The following is an 18724-nucleotide window of genomic DNA, read 5'->3' on the forward strand; positions in this document are numbered from 1 at the left end:
AAAACTTTTCTCAAGTGATATACGGCTGACTTAATTTTTTTTTTCCCTTCCTCTAATTTAAGCGGTGTGCCAAATATAGCCCGAGTAAAATATATTTACTAAACATATATGTCAAAATATGTATTTAATTTTAATACACTATCAATATAAAATCGTTTTACACGCGCATCCAATCATATAAATGTCACATTAGCAAAAATAACTCTTTTACATTTACTACGTGAATGATAATGATTATAATTGCATGACTATGTAAAACGTTTTACAATATTCATACATGAAAATTAAACTCGTCAAAATATACACTACTATGATATTTAATTAACAATTTGAAAATGTATGAATATGAAATGGGGTCAAAAGAACCAGGTGGTAGTTACAGCTATCTTTGCATCTTCCCGGCAGAATTCAGATAAATCGCAACAGAGACAACACTGCAAACATAACAAGAAGTTTAAGTTCAAGCGATGAGACAGAAAATGGTTACGCCCAACATCAAAAACAAAAAAGCAAAGCACAAAAAAATAAAAAGAGCTAATAAAATTTTGTGCGTACTAAAGTTACATTAGGAGCCAAAGCCATTAAAGCACTTAAGATTTTGGATATGTCTAAAACGAGCTCAACCATTATGTGCTTATTGAATGAGCCATATTTATATAAGCCATTAGATTTTATTAAATGAAAATTAAAGGTTAATATAAAATAAGAACATTGATGGACTCTAATAAATATAGAATATCCTAATACATAAATAAATGCTTTAAATGGCAATACTTTAATACAAATGGCAACAAAATCTTTTATTCTTAAATAATTAAATATAAAATATATGAGTATTTTTTATTTAATAAAATTAATTATTATGCAAAACTTTTTTATAATATTAAAAAATTATATTAAAATAATATTTTAAATAGTAACATAAAAATATAAAATTATTAAAATTTATTTTATATTACTTGATAAATAATTACATTATTATATTCAAAATTTATTAATTAACTACTTTTTATTAAAGATATTATTATATAATATAATTTTTTATAAAAATATTTTTAAAAATAATATATTTAAAATATTATATATAATATATGAAAATATTTTTTTATTTTTTAATTTTTTTTAAAAAAACAAAATAAATAATATAATTTTAAATACATACTGTTACGGTGGGTAACCGGAGATTAAGAAGATGGATGGTTTTGGTTGGCCCAATCGTCCGCGAATGGTGGCTTCCGAGCTGGTTCGCACGTTGGAGCCTCCTTCCAACTTATGTTTGTGAGTGAATGGGGGGTGGTACCTGCAAAGACACTCCGATGCCTAAGTTAGCAAAGCAAGGGTGTGAGCAGGTCTAGAGAGTATTGGGCTTAGAGATACCTGAGGGGTGTCAGGGTATTTGTAGTGGTGAGCCAATAACCACCGTTGGAGTAGTGCCATATTTTTAGGGTGTTAACCGTCCCATTATCTTAGGGAGGTTAAGATATGGCTTGACTAAAGTAGTTGGAGAGATTTTAGGGGCAGTTACTCATTTGAATGAGTGCTTATCTGCCAGCTGTTCTCCGTCCCGACTTCTTGGGAGTAAGTCGGGTTTGACACCGACTTCTAAGTGTGAAGGTTGGCGTTTAGTAAGGCTCGATCCTCTGGACTGGGCCTCTTATTTGGACTTGGGCCTTTATTATTGGGTCAGGGTAGGAACACATACCTAAATAAAAAAGTTAATATTTTCATGTATTATATATAACGTTTTAAATAAATTTTACTTTTACAAATATTTTGATAAAAAGTTATATTTTATAATAATATATTTAACAAAGTAATTAGTTAATAAATTTTAAATATAATAAACTAATTATTTGTCAAGTAATATAAAATAAATTTTATTTATTTTATATTTTTATGTTGTAGCTTAAAATATCATTTTAATATTATAAAAAAATTTGTATATAATAATTAATCTTAATAAATAAAAAAATTATATTTTTTGTATTTATATTTTATATTTTTTAAAACAAAATTTTTTTATCTTTATATAATAAAATATGTGATAATCTTTATATATATATATATATATATATATATATATATATATATATATATATATATATATATATATTAGGGGTGGTGAAACGGGTCGAATTCGTCGGGCCGACCCGCCGAATTCGCTAAAAAATGTGGGTTGGGTTAGAATTTAAAACCCGTCAAATTAAAAAAATTTGCTAAATTATGTATATATGTTCTAACTTCTAATTATGTGACTTTATTTATTTTATTTTATAATTTCGTATATATGTTCAAATTATGTGACTTATTTTTTAAAATAAAGATGGTTCTATTGACAAATATTATTTTAAACAATTTTATTAAAGTTAAAAATTTTAAAAATAATAATAAAAAGTTATATTATAATTTGACTATTTTTTATTTGTAATTAATTGTTTAATTATTATTTTTTAGTTAATTTTAATTAATTTTATTAAAAAAAAACAAAGTCAAACGATTACCATTTTGTACCCATTTTAGTTGGCGGGGCGGGTTGGGGCGAGTCGGCCCGCATTGCCACCCTATATATATATATATGGCAATGCGGGGAATCCCGCCCCAACCCGCCTAGTGAGGCGGTCTCAAAATCCTAGCCCTCCTTGCCTAACGGCGGCTGGCGGGCATAGCCTGCCAAATATCTTTTTTTTTTTACTTTTAACTATTAAATAATATATATAAAGGCATAAAAAAATCTCTCATATCTTTTACTTTTAACTATTATAATTTCTAAAAGTATAAACAAATTATAATTTTTATATTTACAAACATTAAAGTCTTTGTAATTATAAATATCTAATAAATATAAATATAAACCAAGTTTTCATCCAAAACATAATTATAAATATTGTTCCTAAAGCAAAATAAACATAATCCAAAACATAATTATAAATATTGTCTCTAAAACAAAATAAATATAATCCAAAACACTCAATTTTCATCTTCATTCTCTTGTAAGTTAGGTTGGGGGAAGTTGGGTTTTGGCAAAAAAAATTGTAAAAATACCCCTTGCTAAAAAAAACGAAGCCCGGCGAGAAAATCCGCCCCGCCCCGCCAAAACCCGTGGTTTAAGCGGTGCGGGTTAGACGAGCTTTTGCTATTTGGCGGTCCTAATTTTTCAGCCCAATCCGCCTTTTTTGGTGGGTTACGCGGGTCAACCCGACAAGTTTAGGCCCGTTTGCCACCCCAATATATATACTATCTAGTAATTTTTTTATATATTAAATAATTATAATCATATAATAACATTAAAATCAGAAAATATATTAAATCTATTACAGTATAACTATTTAAAATATCATTTTTATATAATCTTTTAATATTATAAAAAAAATTTGCATAAAAATTTTATGGGTTTGACAAATTCTTTTAATTTGACCGGTTTTAAATCCTACTTCGACCCACCTTTTTTAGCGAGTTTGGCGGGTCGACCTGACGGACTCGGCCCGTTTTACCACCCTTAATATATATTAAGAAGATTATCACATATTTTACTATATAAAGGTAGAAACTTTTTGTTCTAAAAAATATAAATTAAATAAATACAAAAAACATAATTTTTTTATTCATTAATATTAATTATTATGCAAAAGTTTTTTTATAATATTAAAATGATATTTTAAACTATAATATAAAAATATAAAATAATTAAAATTTATTTTATATTACTTGATAAATAATTAGATTATTATATTTAAAATTTATTAACTAATTACTTTATTAAATATATTATTATATCATATAATTTTTTATCAAAATATTTGTAAAAATAAAATTTATTTAAAACGTATATAAAATACATGAAATATTAACTTTTTTATTTAGGTATGTATTTAAAATTATATTATTTATTCTGTTTTTCTAAAAAAATTGAAAAAATAAAAAGTTAATATTTTCATGTATTATATATAATATTTTAAATAAATTATTTTTAAAATATTTTTATAAAAATTATATATAATAATATCTTTAATAAACTTAGATAGTTAATAAATTTTAAATATAACAATCTAATTATTTGTTAAGTAATATAAAATAAAATTTTAATTATTTTATATTTTTATGTTAGTTATAGTTTAAAATATTATTTTAATATAATTTTTTAATATTATAAAATTTTTTTGCAATATTTAATTTTAATAAATAAAAAATATTCATATATTTTATATTTAATTATTTAAGAATAAATGATTTTGTTGCCGTTTAAAGTATTGTGTATTAAAGCATTGTCATTTAAAACATTTATTTATGTACTAGAATATTCTATATTTATTAGAGTCCATCAATGCTCTTGTTTTATATTAGCCTTTGATTTTCATCTAATAAAATCTAATGGCCTATATAAGTGTGGCTCATTCAATAAGCACATAATGGTTGAGCTCGTTTTAGACATATCCTAAGATTTTAACAATTTAATTTCAATTGTTGATATGATAGGGAAAAAAAAATAAAAAACCTGGTGTCCTCACAAATCAAAGCATAACCACGTCATGTTAGAAAAATTGAGGATATAGCAGCAACTTACGTTGTACCAAGGAAAAATGCAAGGGAGAGATGAAATCCGAAAAGGTAGACAGAAACCACTGCTGTAAGAAGCATTGCCACCGAAGTAGAGTACACCTATGCAAAAATTGGAAACTTAATCATACAATTGAACTCCACTTCATAGGCTATATCTATCATTTGGCAAATTGGCACTTGTAAAGACATTATAATGTCCAAATAAATCAAACAAAACAACTGTAAGCCCCCATATAGATTATTACATGTGATATAAAATACACATCATGACCCAGCTCTAGACAATAGGTATAGAATTGGTTTTGTTTTGTCCAAAAGAATTTTAAATTATTGGTTTTTGGTCCATGCCGTTAATTTGTCACGATTAAAAGCTGACACGACAGGCTGAAACTTGATGTGGCATACCTCATCATGTATAGTTTATTATTAGACAAATTTGAACATTCAATACATGAGAAATCATGTAGTTCAGTTTTGGGTTGTAGTAGAAGCAGCAGTGTGGTTTGGGGTTTCAAGTAGAAAAAATATTAAGAACCAATTTTTTAATAGCCAATTTTAACCAATTGTTCCCTTTTCTTTTGAAACTAGTTTTCTCTCCCTCATCATCACCCCTCAGTCTCTACTCTCTGTCCTTGCCTCTTCTTCCTCTTCATCTTCATCTTCATCTTCCTATTCTTCTTTCACTTCCTCTCAACCCCCTCATGCCACCAACTCCATTCTTCATTCTCTGTCTCTGGAGAACAAAACTTTTTCTCTCTTCATTTTACAACTTGCTACACATTGCATCCATGGATTTCACCACCGCCCTCCCCCTCTCTGCCCTGGCCTCATCATTAGCTTTAGCAAGATGCTCATTGACTTCGAACCTACCATCTCAATGCTGCCGGCGGTGCCCTTGCCAACATCTCCATGGCCGTCTCCCGCGGCATGTCCGCCCTCGTCGACAATCTCTGCAAAGATGGCCAGATATGCTACATCATCGAGCTTGCTGAAGAGATCTAGAGTTGTCATTGTTGTGGCCGTCCAGATCTAAAGCTGTCATTGGCTTCCAAATCTAAAGTCGTTGCAGCCTCCTCTCATTCTATTCGCTCTCATCATTGCCTCCACCTCTTTGATTCTGTTTACTCTTGTCACCGCCATTGCCTCCACCTCTCCGACTTCTTGTTGCCGCTGTAACTACCTCCTCTCTCATTAGGTTATCCGTGTGTGCCAATTTGTTCTGCTTTGCCAATCAGTTTGTTATGTGGATTTGCAAGTGCAATAAAGTGCAAAATTGCTTCTTTATTTATTGTTTTGCTTCAATTTGTTGTTGTCATAGCTGTTATTTGAATTTGTATTTGTGGATGTTTCAAAATAGATAGCCCACTTTGAATGTTCTTTTTTAATAGGTTTTTGGATGCTTTAGGTTTAGATTTTTTTAATTTTAGATGTTTAACCCTCACATAAATATTTTTTTAAAACAAAAAAATTGGGTGTTTAACCTAATATAAATGAATCTGATGAATTTTTGCTTTTGGGGATCCAACATAGGTATTTCGCTTTCAAATGTTCTTTTTCAGTAAGGTTTTAAATGTTTATTTGGATGATTTGGAGATTTTTTGATGCATTAGGTTTAGGGTTTTTAAATTTTAGATATTTAATAAATAATCCGACAAATTTTTAGTTTTGGGATGTTTCAATATAAGTATCTTTCGGATATTCTTTTTAGTAGGATTTTGGATCTCAATTAAAATATAGTTTGGATGTTCAATTACATGCAATTTTGAATGGTTGATTAAATGGAGTTTTGGATATTTGATTATATGGAATTTTGTGCTTTTAGTTTTGGATATTCCACTTTCAAATGTCACTTTAGTGAAATCTTATGTGTTCTTCTGACGTTAAGTCTTGAATGTTCATTTGAATGATTTGGATATTTTTGAATGTGTTAGGTTTGGAAGTTTAATTTTGAATGTTTAACCTAATTTTATTATTTTTATATTTTAAATTTTTTTAACTTTTGGTGAGTGACCGCCAGATATTTGGCCTCTGGCACCTGCCAAAGAGTAGCCACCGATGAAGGGTGAGGTACCGAAGTTGTGGTGCTAAGCTAATAATGATAAAGTGGTGTTGGAAGGAAAAAAAAAGAAGATAGACTAATATATGATAATAAAAGTTATATAATATTGCAGGATCCCTGGCATTCTCCTAAAAGTGATTCACAATTAAACTCATGGAACTGTTAAGTTCTACTATTGCTTCTAAATATTTAGTGGATAATATAATCATAGAATAAGAATACGCAGTCTTATACCATCATCGTACCTTCACAATATTGTCAGCATACTTCATCACCATCGATACAGCAATTCCACTGGATGCAGAAACAATATAAATGTGACACTTACGCGCAATGAAAATTTAGGAAAACTGACAAATCTAGCCATGAAAGAACAAAGCTAAACCCGCAAAAGAAGATCTCCATGTGACAAAACTATCCAAATGTACCTAACCGTTAATTTCATTCAAGGGTAAGTTTTTCAACATTCTGAATTTTTAAGGTAAAAATGGTCATTAACTCGTCTTTTGTGGTTACAAGGCTAGCTTTGTTCATCCATGATAGATTTGTCATTTGCGAGTGTCTTGAACTTTCATAAGTAAAAATAGTAGTTTCCTCATTAAATAATGATAACTTTTGCTTCCATTTGCTTCACAAGACACACAGACGTGAAGAGACAAATTTAACATGAAAAGCGAAAAAATAGCCTAAAAAGGGGCAACAGTTGAAAATTGAAGAGACATATAATGGACATGACTCCAAATGACAAGATACATAACTGTCGGTGGTAATCCAAGTAAAACTCCCCGAGTTGAAGAAATTTTATAAGAGAACATCAATTAACAATTTTTACCTGAGTGCATGATTGAAAATCATGAGAACAGTAATGGGCGAATATCCATGGAGGAATCCCCTGAATATGGGAAATACACGCATTATTGATGAGCTCATTCTAAGCCTCATAATACTACAATAACTCTCCTGTTATAATGCTTGATGACTTTATGATCACAATATATATTATGAGCATGTCTTGTCCCTTTTCACGAGAAAAGATTCTCCTCAACATGAATTCCTTAAAGAGAATCAATATGGTGAAAAAGTAGAAAAATCAACATAAACTACAAAATCAAAGTCTGAAAGAACAGTAAACTTACTTGTTCATCACAGCATCAAAATCTTGAACCAGTATTGCAATAGCATTGAAGCCCATGCCAAAGATATAAAGCCAGAAGTTCTGAACGTTTATGTTTCGTGAAGGGCGCTTCTTAATAATAGCCTGCCAATATTGTTAAATGTATCACAAAATGGGAAGTTATAGAGCTCAAAAAACTTATTCTCTGCCGACTGAATTTTGGATTGAATAATAAAATTTAGCTCATGCATTAATAATAAATTCAACATCAACAGCACTGTAATTTAGCTCATAATTAAAATTACCTCGGTATATACTCCTGCAAAACCACTCAAGAGTGCCATTACCTTTATGAAAAAAATAACTCATGATTATTATTCTAAGACATAAATGCATGCTTTATTATGTTTCTAACATTAGACCGTAACAACAAAAAATTTTGCTAGAGATTCATCCCTAGAAGAGTTCACAATTTCGGGTTGTTACAGAGGCCACTGCAAATGCTAATACTCACAATTGCCATCACCCAACCTTGAAAGGGAGTTTGAAGAACACGATCAGAACTGAAAATAAAAGGCAATCTTTCAGACAAATTTAAAAGATAATTATCAATTAATAATATGACTTCCACAATTTAAAATAACAAAAGAAACAGCATTCTAATGGCTAAAAGAGCTGTTCAATCCCTCCTCAGGAAAACTATGTTAAGAAATCGTCACCCCCCCCCCCCCAACCCAAATAAAAAAAACCCCAACACAAAAAAATTCTTCTCATTTTGTACTCTCACTATGTTCCAACCATAAACACCGAAAGTATCAGATATGCGCCAATGCCAAATATTCCTCGTTTTGCTGCTTCAAAGTCTCTGAAACTAATTGTCGAAAAGTAATCCAAAAATATGGATAAAGCAATGCTATTCAAATTGCTAAAAAGACAATTTTAAAAGTAATCAAGCAACTTACACAATGGAAAATAAATCTAAAAAGGCTATTGCTCTCTTTTGTAGAGAGACACATTACACCTAGATCAATAGAATAGTCTTGTGAAGATTCCAGAGAATGTGCTGAGGAACCTGAGAATTTGGCAAAGAGTAGGTATACAAAATTGATAGGAACTAGGAAGAGTTGGAGCTCTTCTAATCTCTACAATTACCAAATGATTCCACACCTAACTCTATCTCTCATCCCTTTATTCTTCTCTCAATCTTAACCAACTTCCTCACTAGCACTTCAATCAGATACATTTGTTTGTTACATTACAGCTTGTAGATAGGGGGCCATTTTTACAGCAGTACCACAAGAACATTATAATATATTAGTATGAAAGTGATGGCCACATGTCAAACTTGGATTAGTCTTACTTTGAATTCAACTGGGCTGTAGTGCAACCAGCAGTCAGTAGAATAAAAGCAGCCCATTGAATCTCACTTAACCTGAAATGCAAATAAAAACACAACAATAGGCAGCCCCAGGGCAATACGATCAATAAAATTAAATATTATTTTACTAAGCCATTAGTATCAAGTAATAAACTAAACTTGTGGAAACAAAACACTGCTTCAATCCTTAACAAAAGATTATGATAATGAAATGAGAATTGACAACAATTTTTTTTATATTGAAAATAAAGAACAAAAGCTACCTCTTCTTGAGTATAATTCGGTAGAGAACACCTGTACTGATAATATTCAAGTTTTTTAATATCTGATAGCCAGGAGCATCTACATATGCAAAGATGTAATACTGCCATAAAATTGAAGAGTAAATACAATCAGATTTTGGATGGTATCTGTTGCAAAATCAAAGTTACATAATAATCAATTGCGACCATAACAAACATAGACATGCATCACCAACCTGAAGCAAATTTTTGACAAGGTAAAGTGCTGCTGGAATGGGATACACTATAACTTCATCTAATGTGGTGCTCAACCTAGATGCAAGAAACAATATACAACGACTTATTCAAATTCATTCTCCAACAACAGACAACATGAAAAATCTCTCATTAGAAAAGGAAACACATACACATACAGAAGTCATAATGCTTAGATAAAAGGATGAAATCACCAACAGGACTTATCAAGTGAAACCACTGGCCTACTGAAAACATTACTGCTCAGAATCTCCCCTCTCCCCCTCCCCCCCCCCCCCCCCCCCCCCTTTCTTTTTCTTTTCTTTATTCTCTCTTTCTCCAAACATACCATGCAAAAGAGTTAATGTTTTGCTTTGTAATGGTAGAAACAGGCCAAGCCTATATTGAAGCTTATTAATCTAAGCCTGATTTGTTCTTAAGCTTGGCCTGCCATTTAGAAAACATATTGACTAACAATAAAAAAGTATATTTATTATTTTTCTCTCAATTGAATCATTGGCATCCAAGTTCTACTACTAAGAATTAATCCTGCCCAAATTTACTTGAAGTCCCATTAAAGAGGGCAAAGGCTTCGTGGCGAGGATTTTTTTTTACTTCACACAATGCAAGACTAAAGCTCAAATGGGCTAAATGTATGCATAATGCCTAAAATAGGCTAGATAAGTCTAACAAGCGTTTAGTAGATTAAATTACATTACATTTATATACATTTCTAAATCTAAACAAGCCCAGGACAGCCAGCAAGCCTACTCGCTTTTCCGCAAACCTAGGCCTAGGTTGCTAAGATAAACAGGCTTTTCAAAAAGCCTGAGCTTGCTTCTATATTTTAGCAAGCCACAGGCCCTTAATAGGTCGCCTGACCTGTTTCCATCCTTGAATATCAAAATGTAGTAAAGATTCGCCCTGAGAAATACAACCCAAAATCTCAGTATAATGCTTCAGCTTCCAAAGTAACATTATGAGTTCGTAGAAACATGTACTTTGGTTACCTTGTGCTTTTGTGCTTGCTTGTAAATGGCCAAAATGCAAGTTGTCACTCAAATTTTCAATGTAAGAAAAACCTTATTCCACCTCTTTAACTAGTTATCCGAACTTTTTTCCCTTTTCATCAACAGAATGTAAAACATAACCCAAAATCTTGCACTAAATTCACAATCAGATCAAAAAACTTAAGGGAAAAGGATTATGCTAACCGATTGTCCTCAGTGACACCTTCCTTTTTCCATATTCTTGCAAGGGCCACAAGGGATATAGCACATTTTAAAGTCTCCACCTATAACCAAAAGATTACCAATAAATTAGGAGCCATGTATTGGTCAAATGCCACAACTCGGGTTATCAAGCAGAAAGTGAATCAATGGAATGAGTGCATACTGCATAGAGATGAGATCTATACGCACCAGAAAGTTTGCGGTGGTTACACTATACTCGTACTTGCCAGCTCTCTTGGACCAAACGATTAGAATGGCTTGCGAACTAGTAAGAATAGTCAATGCAAGTGTAACAACTGACCTATATCAAGAGAAATGGGATGAGGATTAAGAAATCGAACAAGAACTAAACAGAAAGATAACGGAGAGTGGGAGCAGGAGTCAGACTTGAGTTTCCACTTTGCTTTCGCCCTGTGGCTATCGGTTTTGGTTTCTCCCGCGGAGGCCAAACGGTTGTCTAGGACTGCAAAATAGTGAACAGGGGAAAAGAGGTTAACGCTATTCCAATGGTGAAGTTGCAAACTGTTGGGAAAACTCAACAATGGTTTAAATCAAGAACCTGTCTAAGAGAAGCACCAAAAATAATTTTTTCACAACCTATGCGATTAATGGGCAACACCAAAGATACATAATAGCAGAAATTAAATACTCAGACACCAGAATTTTAACGTAGGAAAACTCCCAAAAGAGGGACAAAAAATCCACGGAACCTAGTTCAGAAAAATCTTTCACTATCAAAATAATAGGTACACAAATAGTCTTTCTAGTGACACTAGGGCATCTCAACAATCAACAAAATACATCACCAAAACTGGTGGAATCAACATAAACTCTCCACAAAGTGAGTATCTTAAATCAGGCAAAAGAAAAGGCAATACAACTAACAAGTTATATCCTAATATTCATCTCTACACCAGGAATAACATACTAAAATTTCATAAGAAATGGAGCAAGTTTACCAAGTCAATGTGATCAAGGTTGGCATGCCCTTTTCCCCAATTTTCTTCTTCCCTCGACACTGATGCTCTCTATTTCTTTTTCTCTTTTCAAAAATGAAAAAGGTCCAACTCTCTCTCACTCTCACACCGTGGCTTAGCCACTTTCTCTCTTTATTTCTTTTTTTTAAAAACTTGTGGGCCCTACTTGGTTGGGGATCCACCAACAAATCTCCCCCTCACCAACTCAAGTGGGGATAGGCTGCTCTACCAAGCCCGCTTTCTCTTTGCAGGAATCAAACTTCACTACAGGTAAACTCTTAGTCATCATATCTGAACCATTATCATCAGTATGGATCTTCTCAAGTGCATATGACTTCATCTCAAGCGCTTGACGTATCCAATGATACCTCACCTCTATGTGCTTCGATCGGGAATGAAACGTCGGATTCTTGCTAAGATGGATAGCACTCTAACTGTCACAAAATAACATAAACTTCTCTTGATTGATGCCTAGCTCTTGTAGGAATTTCTTCATCCACAAGAGTTCCTTAGAAGCTTCAACAACAGCAATGTATTCTGCCTCTGTAGTAGACAAAGCAACACATTTCTAAAGTCGAGATTGCCACGACACAGCTCCCTCTGCAAAAGTCATCATATATCCAGAAGTAGACTTCCTTGAATCAAGATCCCCAGCCATATCTGCATCTGTGTAACTATCCAACACAGGTTGGCCACTCCCAAAGCATAAACAAACTCTGGAAGTACCATTAAGGTATCTGAGAATCCACTTCACTGCTTGCCAGTGTTCCTTGCCAGGATTAGAGAGAAACCGACTAACAACTCCAACGGCATGAGCAATATCTGGCCTGGTGCAAACCATAGCATACATCAAACTGCCAACTGCAGATGCATATGGAATCTTCTTCATTTCCGCTTTCTCTTTCTCACTTGTAGGACATTGCTGCGAACTCAGATTGAAATGACTAGCAAGTGGAGTACTAACAGGTTTGGAATTACTCATGCTAAACCTCTCTAAAACCTTCTCAATGTACTTCTGCTGCGACAACCACAGTTTCGCATTTTTCCTGTTACGAGTGATACTCATGCCAAGGATTTTCTTTGCAGGACCCAAATCCTTTATAGCAAAGGATCTGTTCAAGTCTTTCTTAAGACTTTCAATCTTTTTAGTGTCATGACCAATAATCAACATGTCATCAACATAAAGCAAGAGAATTATAAAATCACCATAAGAGAATTTCTTAATATAGACACAATAATCAGAAGAAGTCTTACTATACCCATGACCTTCCATAAAGGAATCAAACTTCGTGTACCACTGCCTTGGTGCTTGGTTCAACCCATATAAGCTCTTCTTCAACTTGCATACAAGGTACTCATTTCCTTTAACCTCGAAACCCTCTGGTTGCTCCATATAGATTTCTTTATCTATGTCACCGTGAAGGAATGCAGCTTTCACATCAAGCTGCTCAACCTCTAAATTCAAGCTAGCCGCCAATCCAAGCACAAATCTAATAGAGGACATCTTCACAACTGGAGAGAAAATCTCCTCAAAATCAATACCTTTCTTTTGCTCAAAGCCTTTCACAACCAATCGAGCTTTGTACCTTGGTCGTGAGACATTTTCATCCGCTTTCAACTTGAACACCCATTTATTCTTGAATGCTCTCTTACCCTTCGGCAACTTCACCAATTCAAAAGTATGATTTTCATGCAAGGATTTCATTTCTTCTTGCATGGCCTTCAACCAATCTTCTTTATGCTTATCAGACATAGCTTCCTGGTAGCTCTCTGGCTCCCCAGTCTCAGTGTTCATCACATACTCATGAGGAGAGTATTTCTGAGAAGGATGACGCTCTCTAGTAGATCTTCTCAATTCATGCTCAACTGGTGGTTCAGGTGGAACTTCAACATCTGGTGGAACTTCTGCATCTGGCACCTCAGGTTAAGGTGTAGGTTCATCATGCAAATCATCACCATCATTATCAACTTGTACATCTCCCCCATCAACAGGAGGTCTAGTGGAAGGACCAAGTTTATCATCAGCAGAACGTCTAACAGTTACTGTTGGCTTATCTGTCTTCTCAAGATCTTCAATAGTTTGGTCTTCAAGAAAAATTACATCTCGGCTTCTAATTATCTTCTTGCTCACCGGATCCCATAATCTGTAACCAAAGTATTCGTGACCATAACCCATGAAGATACACTGCTTTGACTTCCCATCAAGTTTAGACCTTTCATCTCTTGGAATGTGAACAAAAGCCCTGCAGCCAAACACTCGCAAGTGACTATAGGAGACATATTTTCCTCTCCAAACTTTCTATGGAACATCACCATTAAGTGGAACTGAAGGAGAAAGGTTGATCAGATCTACTGCAGTTCTCATCGCTTCACCCCAAAAGGATTTAGGCAACTTTGCATGAGAGAGCATACACCTGACTCTGTCATTAATAGTGCGATTCATTCTCTCTGCAACTCCATTATATTGAGAAGTCTTAGGAACCGTCTTCTCAAGCTTGATCCCATGTCCTTTACAATACTCTTCAAACGGACCCCTATATTCACCAAACATCAATGTGAACTAAATCTAGAACATGTGATCTCCTATGAGGTCCAGAATTATGAAATGATACTCTAGCATGCTTTCCAACAAAACAATGAGTGCAAGTATTTAAAGTTGTACCTTTCACTGGAAGTAAGTGCTTCTTAGCCAAGACGCTTAGTCCTTTCTCGCTCAAGTGACCAAGACGTATATGCCACAAATCAGAAGAGGAATCATCAACTACATTCACATCTTCTTTGCACAACTTTGCTTGCAACCGGTAGAGAGTAGTGCGACTATTGTCTTCTCTAGCAACAATGAGAGCTCCTTTGGTAACCTTACATTTTCCACTACCAAAGGAAGTGCAATACCCCTCTTGATCCAATGCCTTCACTGAAATGAGATTGAACCGCATATCTGGCGCATGCATAACATTCTTCAACTGCAACTTGCATCCCATGTTAGTTTCAAGCCACATATCACCCATACCAATGATATCACACACTCCTTTATCTCCCAATTTGATCTTGCCAAAATTTCCAGCAGTATAGGAAGTGAAAAATTCACGCTTTGGAGTGACATGACATGAGGCACCAGAGTCCATAATCCAAGTGGAATCATCACAGACAAGATTCACATAATTTTCATCATATGTGATAAGAACATCTCCATAAACAATAGTAGCAGTTTCTTTATCACTATCTTTACCTTTGTCTTCGTTTCTCTTTTCAAGAATCTACAATACTTCTTGATATGCCCCGGCTTGCCACAATGGTGACAAATGAACTCCTTTCTTGGCTTGTACTTTCCTCTTGACTTGCTTCGACTCTCTGACCTGTCAGAACTGTGAGGTTTTCTACTTTGACTTCTCCCCCGTGACTCTGAAACAAGTGCTTCTGACTGTGAGGAGGCATTAGTCAAATCTCGCTCTCGTCTTCTGGCTTCTTCATTCAACATGCTCTCTTTAACCATTGCTAACGTCAACTTTCTTTTTGGAGCTGAGTTAGTCAGTGTCACAACCAAAACTTCCCAACTATCAGGCAAAGAGCTCAACAACAACAAGGCTTGCAACACATCATTCAAAGTGATTTCATTATTTGTCAGTTGGTTCACCATCTCCTAAAAAATACTCAAGTGCTCCGGCATTGATTCACCTTCAACATATTTCATATTGACAAGCTTCCTAATCAAGAATGCTTTATTTTGCACATTCTTTCTCTCATATAACTCCTTCAATTTCTTCCACATCTTCTCAGCATTCGTTTCGGTGTCAACATGTTGATACACACTAAGATCAAGCCATTGCCTAATCAAAGCAACTGCCTTCCGATTCAGCTTCTTCCATTCAGCATCGGATTTAGTACATTTGGATTTATCTCCCTCTACAGGATCATACAAGTCCTTGCTATACAACATATCTTCCATGAGGGTCTTCCAAATTGAATAATTTTGAGAATTCAGTTTGACCATATTCTGTCCATGAGTATTTTCCTCCATTTAATCAGCACAGAAATAAACAACCAAAGCTCTAGATACCACTTTGTTGGAAAAACTCAACACAGGTTTAAATCAAGAACCTGTCTAACAGCGGAAGCACCAAAAATAATTTTTCCACAACCTGTGCGATTAATGGGCAACACCAAAGATACTCCAAGCAGCAAATATAATGGCAGAAATTAAATAATCAGACACCAGAATATTAACGTGGGAAAACCCCCAAAAGAGGGACAAAAAACCCACGGAACCTAGTTCAGAAAAATCTTCCACTATCAGAATAATGGGTACACAAATAGTCTTCCTAGTGACACTAGGGCATCTCAACAATCAACAAAATACATCACCAAAACTGGTGGAATCAACATAAACCCTCCACAGAGTGGGTATCTCAAATCAGGCAAAAGAGAAGGCAATACAACTAACAAGTTATATCCTAATATTCATCTCTACACCAGGAATAACATACTAAAATTTCATAAGAAATGGAGCAAGTTTACCAAGTCAATGTGATCAAGGTTGGCATGCTCTTTTCTCCAATTTTCTTCTTCCCTCGACGCCGATGCTCTCTGTTTCTTTCTCTCTTTTCAAAAATGAAAAAGGTCCAACTCTCTCTCACTCTCACATCGTGGCTTAGCCGCTTTCTCTCTTTATTTCTTTTTTTTTTTACTTGTGGGCCCCACTTGGTTGGGGACCCACCAACACAAACACAATACATCTAATTATCCAACCGATACAATATAAGACAGAAGAAGAGAAGATAGTTATGCACCTGCACCGGACAGCAAAACCGATTTTTCACGTAAACTCTCAACGTCCTCGATGCCGGTCTCCCTATCATCACCCTACAACACAAAGGTGCGTCAAAACTCAAATCAACTCTAGTTTATTATTGAGTGAATGGAAGAAATGTGATAGCGAATTTCTCAGCTACATATTAAAAGCACCTCATCCCTGATTTTCCTGTACTCGATTTTCGACTAAGAGTTGTGAATTAGAGAATAACGAATTCCAACTCTATATACTTATTGCAACTGCTACAGATCTCATCTTTATGCCTCAGTGACTCAGTCCCTCGGCGACTATCCCAGCTGCACAAGCACAACCAATCCGGGACTACAATAATCAATTAACTTCAAAAAATTAAAAAATTAAAAATACTTACCTGCACGGCTGGACCCTGGACTTGGAGGGATGGAGCGACGAGCGTCGAGCAAAGAAGAGGGAGACCTGGAGCAAGGAGCGACGAGGAGGCGACTTCAATGTTCAATCTTCGATGGACCGTGGACGTGCTTCTTGGCAGTGGTGAGTGGCGCACTGCTCTGGATGCGGTGGTGAGGTGAGTGCCGCGTGGTTGAAGTTGAACGGGGCGACGAGGTGGCTAAAAGCCTGAAGCTGAAGCAGAGTAGGCGAGTAGCAGGGGATGGAGTCATGGTGCCATGGTGATGGTGATGGTGATGGTGGTCTCTCAACTCAAACCATTTGGGAATGGGAAGGGAAAGTGGAAAACAGGGGAAGGGGATGGAGGCTAGGGTTACAGCGTTGAAACGTAGCAGCAGAGCAGCTTTTGTTTCTTTTTTTTTTTTAAAGAAACGACGTCGTTTTCCATCGCAGAAAAAAATTTTTCGAACTGGTCCGGGTTAAACGAAACCCGCCGGTTCACCGGTTCTGATCAAACCCGGCCGGTTCAAGACGGGTCTCGTCGGTTCAACTCTTTGTTCGGTTCGATGCCTCACCCGGACCGGTTATGGCACCGGCTCGCCAGTTTTTCGGTCTGACCGGCCGAGTCGGTCCGGTTATGACAACACTGTTAAAAATAAATTAAATCACACATGTATCTATACACAAATATATTAGTGGCTTATTTTAGCAATTCAATTAGGTATTCTTTAAAAATGGTACAATATTCAGCCTTTTATTACAATAATTTAAAAAAATTAAAACAAACACATTTAAAAATTATGAATAGATTTATTGTCTTTTTAAAATTAAATACACATCTAAAATACAAACTAAATAAAAATAAAATTTAAATTTTAAATTTTAAATTTCTATTTCAGATTTAATATATTTAATTATTAATATATTATAATTAAAAACATATCTAAAAATCAAATTATTCAAAATTCAAAATTTTGATTTTAAAATATAAAATAAACCTTAAACCATCTAATTATTAACTAAATCCGTACAAAACACTCAAAGAAGTAGAGAAGTCATGGAAAATCCAGAGGCTCACTCAGAGGCGCACATGGAGAAGTCATCCTCCGCCATCGTTCATCCGCGCCACCTTCCTCTTCCGCGCTTATCTTCGAGGCTGCCTTCCTCCTTCTCAGTGCTCATTCACAACGCCACATTCTCCTTCGTTAACACTCATCTTCGTTGCCGCCTTCTTCCTCTTTCGTCCGCATCAACCTTGCCGAAAACTTACCTAAGGTTTGGTTGGGTCTGTGACACCATTACTTTTTTTATTATTTTGTATAAATTTTTGATTTTTTTTGAAACAAAAAATCGAATAAAATGGCATGAAGAGATTTTCATATATATTGCAATGTTAAATTATTTTTGTATGTGCGATTTATGTATTTTGGATGTGTTTCAAAAATATTTTCTGTATGACTTCGTAATTTTAGATGTGTTACAATTATTTTTTTAATGTTTAAATTTAAATTTTAGATTTATGATTTTAGATGTGTTTTAAAAACATTTTTTGTATAACTTAATAATTTTAGATGTGTTACCATTGTAAAAAAACTACAATTGAAAATAAGTAGAATAGAAAAAAAGAAAAAAATTGCATTACAAAGAGAGAAAAAATGTAAAACAAGAAAATAATAACTAACTATGAAGTGGGTAGGAAATTAAAAAAATTTTAGTTTTTAAAATTTAAATTAATTTTAATTATAAATGTATATC

General features: G+C 34.1%; 1 protein-coding gene across 1 annotated transcript; it reads right to left on the bottom strand.

Moving 5' to 3' along the window:
- Nucleotides 1-218: 218 nt before the first annotated feature.
- Nucleotides 219-17241, bottom strand: LOC130941099 (CMP-sialic acid transporter 2-like). The gene is made up of 17 exons (XM_057869491.1): nucleotides 17091-17241; nucleotides 16974-17038; nucleotides 16581-16653; nucleotides 11204-11279; nucleotides 11006-11117; nucleotides 10799-10878; nucleotides 9587-9662; nucleotides 9372-9472; nucleotides 9091-9162; nucleotides 8245-8293; nucleotides 8036-8077; nucleotides 7753-7874; nucleotides 7449-7508; nucleotides 6862-6910; nucleotides 4562-4656; nucleotides 1163-1300; nucleotides 219-434 (listed from the first exon to the last, which is right to left on the bottom strand). The coding sequence occupies exons 1-16, from the start codon at nucleotides 17239-17241 to the stop codon at nucleotides 1165-1167; spliced, it is 1359 nt and encodes a 452-aa protein (XP_057725474.1). The 3' UTR covers nucleotides 219-434; nucleotides 1163-1164.
- Nucleotides 17242-18724: the final 1483 nt, after the last annotated feature.

Source organism: Arachis stenosperma, chromosome 7 (genome assembly GCF_014773155.1).
Source record: "Arachis stenosperma cultivar V10309 chromosome 7, arast.V10309.gnm1.PFL2, whole genome shotgun sequence".
In the NCBI taxonomy this organism is placed as follows: domain Eukaryota; kingdom Viridiplantae; phylum Streptophyta; class Magnoliopsida; order Fabales; family Fabaceae; genus Arachis; species Arachis stenosperma.